The sequence below is a fragment of the Prorops nasuta genome, unplaced genomic scaffold (genome assembly GCF_024137725.1).
Source record: "Prorops nasuta isolate Cenicafe-Biocafe unplaced genomic scaffold, Cenicafe_Pnas_1.2 PNAS00011, whole genome shotgun sequence".
Taxonomy (NCBI): domain Eukaryota; kingdom Metazoa; phylum Arthropoda; class Insecta; order Hymenoptera; family Bethylidae; genus Prorops; species Prorops nasuta.
In genome coordinates, this window is record NW_027116808.1 from 1,312,625 (window position 1) to 1,322,707 (window position 10,083).

At 33.5% G+C, this 10,083-nt stretch overlaps 1 protein-coding gene across 6 annotated transcripts; it reads left to right on the forward strand.

Moving 5' to 3' along the window:
- Positions 1–5,493: 5,493 nt before the first annotated feature.
- LOC136777341 (actin maturation protease) lies at positions 5,494–9,811 on the forward strand. Of its 6 annotated transcripts, XM_066733526.1 has the most exons (5): positions 5,681–5,820; positions 5,904–6,063; positions 6,703–7,118; positions 7,183–7,515; positions 7,609–9,811. In XM_066733526.1, exons 3-5 carry the CDS (start codon positions 6,904–6,906, stop codon positions 7,808–7,810), a joined length of 750 nt encoding a protein of 249 aa, XP_066589623.1. In that variant the 5' UTR covers positions 5,681–5,820; positions 5,904–6,063; positions 6,703–6,903; the 3' UTR covers positions 7,811–9,811. The 6 variants fall into 6 exon arrangements, with proteins under 6 accessions (XP_066589624.1, XP_066589628.1, XP_066589623.1 ...); XM_066733527.1 differs by lacking the exons at positions 5,681–5,820; positions 5,904–6,063 and adding an exon at positions 5,494–5,618; XM_066733531.1 differs by lacking the exons at positions 5,681–5,820; positions 5,904–6,063 and adding an exon at positions 5,497–5,515.
- Positions 9,812–10,083: the final 272 nt, after the last annotated feature.

Consider the following 10,083-nt stretch of genomic DNA (forward strand, 5'->3'; position numbering starts at 1 on the left):
AAGTAAGGGTAATTAGTCACTGAGGAGAGTATCTGTCATGATCTGGTTGACCTTTGTGTGAATTAACATTCACGCTCGAGAGGAGGAAGCTTTTCAATTAACCGCTGGAAAGAAGTAACAATTTCGTTAGCTTCTGTTTTCATTCACTTTTTGTAGCATGCTTTATTAATTTATATCTTTGTCTGTCTTTGAAATTCCTAATTAGAATCTGAAATGTGGGAATATTTTCCTTGAAAATCCTTCCACATTTCGGGTTGAATTCTCGTTTTTTTCCAAATTTATTCTAATTTTTTTGTTTGTTTCAGGTCGAGCGCTAGAGGACCATGGATAGTGACCCCGTATCCAATAACGACATAAACCCTATAACGAATCGACACCAATCATGCGCCATTACCATCCTGGGTTGGAGTGAGTCAAACCATCATTCGGAATCGAGCCGTCGTTGGAGGAAGACGTACAGGCAAATACATTCTTTTCTTATTTCTCATACTTGTTTAATTTATTTTATGTTTTAGGAAGGACGCTTATAGGACAAGGCTACCAAGGAGTAGGAAGTAAACACTATCCGTTTACTTAAGTCCACATTTATTTAAATAATTTCAAGGATAGATAAATTTAATCTTATTATTTTCATTCATTGTTAATTCAAGTACAGGTGTTTATTGAGAAGTGGACTCTCGAGTGTCAACTGGCTCGGGCTGATCCTCCTTCAGTGACTATCAACTCTTACTTACTTTGTCCTTGTGGACTCTCGATGTTGGCTCATTAAGTTCACCTAATAGGGGTCCATCTTTATTGATGTGTAAATCGTTTCCTCGACGTAGTAGTTCTTCGTGTGACAACTCGGATCCACACCAAGGGACAAAGAAAGTAAGGGTTATTAGTTACTGAGGAGAGTATCAGCCGTGATCTGGTCGACCTTTGTGTGAATTAACATTCACGCTCGAGAGGAGGAAGCTTCTCAACTAACCGCTGGAAAGATGTAACAATTTCGTTAGCTTCTCTGTTCATTCACTTTTTGTAGCATGCTTCATTAATTTATATCTTTGTCTGTCCTTGAAATTGCCAATTAGAATCTGAAATGTGGAAATATTTTCCTTGAAAATCCTTCCACATTTCGGGTTGAATACTCGTTTTTTCAATTTTATTTTTGTTTTCTTTCTGTTTCAGTTGGAGCGGGAGAGAGCCATGGATAGTGACCGCATTTTCCCAATATCGACATAAATCCAACACTAATCATGCGCCATTGCCATCCTGGGTTGGACCAAGTCAAACCCTCACTTGGAATCGGGACATCATCGGGAGAGGACGTACTGGCAAATAATTTATTTTTTTATTTCTCATACTTGTTTAATTTATTTTATGTTTTAGGAAGGACTCTTGTAGGACAAGGCTGTCAACGAGTAGGGCTTAATTACCAGTCCGTTTACTTAAGTCCACATTTATTTAAATAATTTCAAGGATAGATAAATTTAATCTTATTATTTTCATTCATTGTTAATTCAAGTACAGGTGTTTATTGAGAAGTGGACTCTCGAGTGTCAACTGGCTCGGGCTGATCCTCCTTCAGCGACTATCAACCCTTACTTACTTTGTCCTTGTGGACTCTCGACGTTGGCTCATTAAGTTCACCTAATAGGGGTCCATCTTTATTGATGTGTAAATCGTTTCCTCGACGTAGTAGTTCTTCGTGTGACAACTCGGATCCACACCAAGGGACAAAGAAAGTAAGGGTAATTAGTCACTGAGGAGAGTATCAGTCATGATCTGGTTGACCTTTGTGTGAATTAACATTCACGCTCGAGAGGAGGAAGCTTTTCAATTAACCGCTGGAAAGAAGTAACAATTTCGTTAGCTTCTGTTTTCATTCACTTTTTGTAGCATGCTTTATTAATTTATATCTTTGTCTGTCTTTGAAATTCCTAATTAGAATCTGAAATGTGGGAATATTTTCCTTGAAAATACTTCCACATTTCGGGTTGAATTCTCGTTTTTTTCCAAATTTATTCTAATTTTGTTGTTTGTTTCAGGTCGAGCGCTAGAGGACCATGGATAGTGACCCCGTATCCAATAACGATATAAACCCTATAACGAATCGACACCAATCATGCGCCATTGCCATCCTTGGTTGGAGTGAGTCAAACCATCATTCGGAATCGAGCCGTTGTTGGAGGAAGACGTACAGGCAAATACATTCTTTTCTTATTTCTCATACTTGTTTAATTTATTTTATGTTTTAGGAAGGACGCTTATAGGACAAGGCTACCAAGGAGTAGGAAGTAAACACTCTCCGTTTACTTAAGTCCACATTTATTTAAATAATTTCAAGGATAGATAAATTTAATCTTATTATTTTCATTCATTGTTAATTCAAGTACAGGTGTTTATTGAGAAGTGGACTCTCGAGTGTCAACTGGCTCGGGCTGATCCTCCTTCAGTGACTATCAACTCTTACTTACTTTGTCCTTGTGGACTCTCGATGTTGGCTCATTAAGTTCACCTAATAGGGGTCCATCTTTATTGATGTGTAAATCGTTTCCTCGACGTAGTAGTTCTTCGTGTGACAACTCGGATCCACACCAAGGGACAAAGAAAGTAAGGGTTATTAGTCACTGAGGAGAGTATCAGCCGTGATCTGGTCGACCTTTGTGTGAATTAACATTCACGCTCGAGAGGAGGAAGCTTCTCAACTAACCGCTGGAAAGACGTAACAATTTCGTTAGCTTCTCTGTTCATTCACTTTTTGTAGCATGCTTCATTAATTTATATCTTTGTCTGTCCTTGAAATTCCCAATTAGAATCTGAAATGTGGAAATATTTTCCTTGAAAATCCTTCCACATTTCGGGTTGAATACTCGTTTTTTCAATTTTATTTTTGTTTTCTTTCTGTTTCAGTTGGAGCGGGAGAGAACCATGGATAGTGACCGCATTTTCCCAATATCGACATAAATCCAACACTAATCATGCGCCATTGCCATCCTGGGTTGGACCAAGTCAAACCCTCACTTGGAATCGGGACATCATCGGGAGAGGACGTACTGGCAAATAATTTATTTTTTTATTTCTCATACTTGTTTAATTTATTTTATGTTTTAGGAAGGACTCTTGTAGGACAAGGCTGTCAACGAGTAGGGCTTAATTACCAGTCCGTTTACTTAAGTCCACATTTATTTAAATAATTTCAAGGATAGATAAATTTAATCTTATTATTTTCATTCATTGTTAATTCAAGTACAGGTGTTTATTGAGAAGTGGACTCTCGAGTGTCAACTGGCTCGGGCTGATCCTCCTTCAGCGACTATCAACCCTTACTTACTTTGTCCTTGTGGACTCTCGACGTTGGCTCATTAAGTTCACCTAATAGGGGTCCATCTTTATTGATGTGTAAATCGTTTCCTCGACGTAGTAGTTCTTCGTGTGACAACTCGGATCCACACCAAGGGACAAAGAATGTAAGGGTAATTAGTCACTGAGGAGAGTATCAGTCAAGATCTGGTTGACCTTTGTGTGAATTAACATTCACGCTCGAGAGGAGGAAGCTTCTCAACTAACCGCTGGAAAGAAGTAACAATTTAGTTAGTTTCTCTATTCATTCACTTTTTTTAGCATGCTTTATTAATTTATATCTTTGTCTGTCTTTGAAATTCCTAATTAGAATCTGAAATGTGGAAATATTTTCTTTGAAAATCCTTCCACATTTCGGGTTGAATACTCGTTTTTTCAAGTATATTTTTGTTTTCTTTTTGTTTCAGGTGAGGCGGCGCCGCCTCCCTCCCCGACGGTGTGCCACCTTGTCGTGGTGGGGGGGCTCACTTCTACAAGATCCCTTCCGATTAGTAAATGATTCGAATTAATTTTCTGATCTTTGGGAATCTTGTAGAAGTGCCAAGAGCACACCGCACCTTAACGGGAATCCATATACCAACATTACAGGGCGAAAACTATTTCGCATGCAGCGTCGTCATTTGTTGACGGATTGTAAAGTTATTACAGGTTTTTGGAAATGCCAGAAGCTTATCTACTAAGTTACGTTAGGAAAATTAACAAAAAATGAAAAAAATTTTTTGTTTAAATAAATATATTAACATTATTGAGAAACAACATTTAAATCGCAAAATCCCCCAACGTACTTTACTAGATAATGTTCATACGTTTCCAAAAAGTCCACAAAAATTCAAATCTGTTAAGAAAAGACGATGCTGCATGCGAAATAAATAATAGAAGAATTTCGTGTTGACTACTTCCCAAACACGAAATTCTTCTATTATTTATTTCGCATGCAGCATCGTCATTTCTTGACAGATTTGAATTTTTGTGGACTTTTTGGAAACGTATGAACATTATCTAGTAAAGTACGTTGGGGGATTTTGCGATTTAAATGTTGTTTCTCAATAATGTTAATATATTTATTTAAACAAAAATTTTTTTTCAGTTTTTGTTAATTTTCCTAACGTAACTTAGTAGATAAGCTTCTGGCATTCCCAAAAACCTGTAATAACTTTACAATCCGTCAACAAATGACGACGCTGCATGCGAAATAGTTTTCGCCCTGTAATGTCGGTATATGGATTCCCGTTAATTATACTATAGTTTTCTTTCCCGGGTTGAATTATATTATTTAATTCATTACTACACTATCTGATGCCTGAGCTACATATGATTTAATTTCCCATTGTGTATTGGGATCTGACATAGTTGAAGCGCTCCAAGCGGTAAAAAATGAAAGCAGAGGAAGCCCGGGTTTTACATTGATTCTTATGGATATTTTTCAATAAATTGCAATTTATTATTGAAAACCTTAAAACTTTTGAATTTGGGAGAAAAGTTTGTACAGATATTTTCCATCGAAATCATTATAACCCTCCTGTAATTTCAATAGACATTTAGACACTTAGGCACTTCTGCGCCATATTGAATTTTCTATATATCTATATATATTGACTCCGCCCACGTGTCAGATCCCAATATACGAGATAAGCGAGGATGAGTTATACATAGGCGCGCGTATTAGTACTACATAGTAAGAGCGCTGGTGTCTTTTTAAAGCAGTTCCTAAATGCATCGAAACATTAGAAAAAGCCATACCTGGCATTGGTTGTATCCCGCAAGGACAGAAACTGTAGCGTAGGATCCCGCAGTGAACAGAAACTATAGCGTAGGATCCCGCAGGGAACAGAAACTGTAGCGTAGTATCCTAAGGATACTAGGCTATAGGAAAATTATACTACACTTGGCAACGCTGGTCAGATCACTCAGATCCCAATACTACGGTTGGCAATGCTGCGTGATCCTTATTCCTTACTAGTCCTTAAGAAAAATTAACGATAGTCAGCGCTCAGCGCTGTTAATATGCGTACACATACACACTTGATACTGCCATGGTCTAGTATGGGTATGTGCGAGGCTTCGATGTATATGTATATGTCGATCTATACCCTACCTACCAAGTACTACCAACCACTACCAACCTACCTAAAACAGTACTCTGTAACTTTAACGAACAATTTCAGTATCGGTAAGGACCTAAAGCAATATGTAAAGATATACATTTATCATTACACATATATACGTACTGATATTTGTCGTTAACGTTGAGTTAACGATAGCGAAATTTATTGGTAAGAGTTACAGAATTGGTCTATTATCTCTACTGATACATACATAATACATAATAAAGTACACAGTACACACTGTCACAGTGGCACACGGCACATACACTCAACACTGCATACTGCAGAGAGAGAGAGAGAAGCAGCCGCACCGCAGAGCGCAGAGTGCATTGCAGCGCAATGCGTTGTCATCGTTGTCATATTCTCTGAAGTATTCAGAAAATTTAAGCAATATTAAATTAATTTAATAAATATTTTTTGTATAACGTCCAGTATCGCTATACATATTTTTAGATGATCAAGATATACACATTATTGTTCGGTAGCAATTAATTAGCTGTTCTGGAGAATTATATAATATATGTGGATGAGTCACGGGTCTGAGTGAACAAGGGGAACTTGTAAACGTCAAAAGTGTAAAACCAAAGAGAGAAGAGGATACACATTATTCAATGTACGCATATTTTCTACTGCTTCTCTTCTAGTTAATATTACTATTTCTATCGCTATTCACAGCTGTTTACTGTTCTCATACAGTGTTTTATAATCCACTTCTTTTTTATTCTATCCGATTAAACATAGTCGTGATCAGTTCTTTCAGATCTTGACATACATATATTTATAAAAGTGTGATTCGTATTTTACTTTACTTTTAACGTTGATCGTATGTGCTGTGCTGCCATTAAATAGCTCGGGTTCCAGTACGGCTACGTCTATTACATGTTCGTTCGAATTATATTAAAATTGCTAGGAGAATGGTATATTGTTTATAAATTTTTGAAGTTGCTCAAGTAATCATATATTGTCTGAATAGGACTAATTTTGTCTATAAAATATTACTCTTCTTTTTCATGGTTTTCATTTTATGTTTCTATCGAGGCTAATACGCTTATTCATAGATAGTTATCCTTCAAGGTTAAATATGCAATTTAATGTATTTAGTCATTGATATAACTTTACTCTTTTTTATAGATAATTAGTATTATCAAAAAAATAAAATTGCTTTAATGTCAAATTAAGTATATTCATATATTGATATGCATAATTTGTAATATATGCTTGTTATAATATATGTATTATTTTATTTTTTCAGCCAAGTGTATTCAAAATGAATGCAAAGTACTGCAGTTGCAAATACGTAATAATAATTGTCTGAAGTCATGGAGTTTAAAAAGGAATAAACTATGAAAGGAAATAATATTTTTTAGATTTTTTAGCATCATTTTAAGCTAATTACTGCTAACAAACTAAGTTTTTATTGAACTCTAATTTATTTAAATATAATCTGTAAGACATGCCTGCTCCACCTCCACCTCTATCCAATTTATCAGAAACACCTGTGTGTGAAAAAACAGAAGCTAATGATGCTGATTCCTTACCACCATGGGCTAAAATTACTCTTACCTCCGCTGAAGCAGAAATAGAAAAATTAATTTCTAGAAACGAATTAAAAGATGCAGAAGTAACCTATTTTTGTCAAGTAGAACCAATCCTACAAGATGGTCCACAGTAAGTTGATTTTAATGTTGAAGATGATTATGCAAAGTTCTATAATTTGTAATTCTTTTAACAGATGTGGCTTGGTAGCTCTTGCAATGGCATCGCAGGAATATACAAAACCAGTGTCTGTATCTCAATTATTGGCAGAAGCTCGTGTTAGAGGATTTACTCAGCATGGAGAAGTGTACAGCGTTGATTTTATGGGTACACTTGCAGCAGAATATTTACCTGACCACAGACCAGATATTTTAGTAGAATTACAGCAATGTCCTGATACATTGACACATGCTTTAGCCCATGGTGCAATGGTTCTAATACCGTATGACTCTGATTTTAATCATGCTCCATGCTTAAAAAGGGGTCATAAATCTCATTGGGCTCTGCTCGTAGGTTTAATATCATCCAGGTAATGATAATTATTATAAAAAGTATGTGATGCTTTATAAATTATTTGAATTATTGCTGTAACTAATTAATATTTTATATTCTCTTATTTTAGACAAGGATATCATGTTCTTGCTCGTCATGGTAAGTCTCGACTTCTTGCCTGTTGGCCCCTTCGAGATTTGATTGAAAGTAATGGTAATTTAGAGGAAGAAGGTACTGCAAAGCATGCAGGGGGATATGTTATACCAAAAGGAGGTGTTGGTGGACAAAGAGGTCTACGTGGTAGAGCTTTAGCATTACATCCATACATATAAAATTATACAAAATATATTTATATAGGAAAGAGGTATTGCAGCGATAAATGGAAATTAATTGTACAACATCGTTAGTTGCATGGCTGCCACAGAACTGATAATAACTATTCTTGAAATTGTATGCTTTAATAATATGTACTTTTGCAATAGTATTCAGTTTCTAGAATATCAATAAGGCATACAAAGCTTTTACGTTTTGCGCCAAAAGCAAACTGTAATTATTAGTCTTTCTGTTTACTTTGATCTAATTTGTAAAATGTAAATATTTGGATTGTGCTTGTCCTACACATCTAAAATCTGGTAAGAGATTTTCTTCCTTGATAAAATTAAGCTCTCACTGTGACTGTGACAAGTAATGTGTGTAAATGTATATCATTTAAATTAAAGAAACAATTTATTATCATAATGAAATCAGGGGAGATAAGTGTCCATATATAAAGTAAAATATTTAAATGTTGTAGGCAAATATCCCTATCAAAGTCATAATTAGTCACAAGAAAGATTTACCTATATTTATTTAGAAAAAAATTTTAGAATACTAACGCTATTGCTGTTGTTTTTGTTCTATTTTGGTTTAATATATATATATGTCAGTTAAATGAACAAATCTTTTTAATATCTTTATGGTGAGAATAATTTATAAATTAATTAATGAATTACATTAAGCACATTGCTTTACAATTTATATAAAAGAATATAGATTGGATCTTTTAAACTACTTCAAAAATTCAATTCTTAAATGTAATTATTGCCTAATACTCAGTATTATAATCAAATTTTTAAGCAATGTGCTTTGTTGAAAACCTTAAATAGAATATTGTTACTTATATTAATTTAATATTTATTTATTTCAATGTAAATTATATATGCTTAGTCTTTTTGATATAAAATAAAGTCTTATTGTACCAGTGGCTGACTACTTTTTTCAGTCACACATTTATCTCAAAATGTCAGAATTATTGTAAATATACAATATTATTGCAGGCAAATTCGTAAAAATAGAAATACTAAGAAATTTCATTGATATATGTTTAAATTTATTAGGTCTATTTCACTTAAAATAGGTGGACATAAGTGCCATTATGCATGAAAGTCGTCTACCTGAAAATTAGAACATAGAAATTTGTCAAGTTAGTTTGTCGTTAAATTATTTCTAAAAAAAATAAATGTGTATATGTAAGTAATATTCTTACTACAATCAAAAAATAGTAGGAAGCAAATAAACGATTATTTTTATTTAATATCAATAAATATATTAACAGAATACATATGAATATAAGCAAATAAAGTCTTCCCTCAGAATAATAACACAGCTACGAGCTGCAAAATCGATTGAATATATATCAAATCAGAGGCAGATATTTACCTTTTTATATTAACTTCCTAAAAGTTTTAATTGTTTCTTAAAATAACAAAGTTAATTCCAAACTATATATAAATAATCCCGTGTAAGCTTCTTATTATGTTTTTAAACTAGTTAGAATTAACTAAAATATTATTAAGGAAATTAAGATTTTTGTATCAGTTACAGACACATATGGGTTCGATTGGTCGTTAAATCTCAATAATTCAAAGTAATTAGTAAACCAAATTTTGTAACTAGCCTGTGTTAATAATTAGTGTTATGTAAGACCAATGGAAATGATGTGCCAATTATATATGATTATTACCGTTTTATCAACACGAAAAATCTTTAAAAGTAACTTGTTCAAAATAAAAAATTTTAAAGCTACAACTGAAATACAAATTTTCGAATAAGGACTAAATAATGTAGCAAAGTAATTAAAAATGTGTTACATTTATATTTTAAGTTTACAAACATCAACAATACATTCTCTTATCTTATTGATCAACTGTATTTCTTTTGCTGCTTGATAAATTTTTTAAATATATAGAGTTACCAGGGAGTCTCCACCATTTTCTAATAAATACTTATTAAAACAAGAATGTATCTTGAGCCTCGGAATTATTGTAAAAATAAATAAATCTAGTGAAATATCATTTTCTCCAATACCATTATTATATCTACTTTTTTATTTTAATAAACAAATTGCAAAAAATAGTTGGTACCTGTAAAAACTTTCTAGAGAGGATCGTAATAGTGAATTTTGGTAATATATAAGGATACAAGAAACATATCTATTATCAAGGCTCAAGGCACGACTGATTTAATCTTGCAGAATAATAACCGGTAACAATTTTGTGGATATCTGAATATTCAGTTTTATTGTATCACATACAAATATTAAATATTATTTAGTGTGACAAAATGG

Excerpts from the sequence above, each read along its gene's own strand:
- LOC136777341 (XM_066733527.1), top strand. The coding sequence starts at position 6,904 with ATGCCTGCTCCACCTCCACCTCTATCCAATTTATCAGAAACACCTGTG. Across the intron at positions 7,119-7,182 it reads ATCCTACAAGATGGTCCACA|ATGTGGCTTGGTAGCTCTTG; the intron begins GTAAGTTGATTT and ends TTCTTTTAACAG. Across the intron at positions 7,516-7,608 it reads GTAGGTTTAATATCATCCAG|ACAAGGATATCATGTTCTTG; the intron begins GTAATGATAATT and ends CTCTTATTTTAG.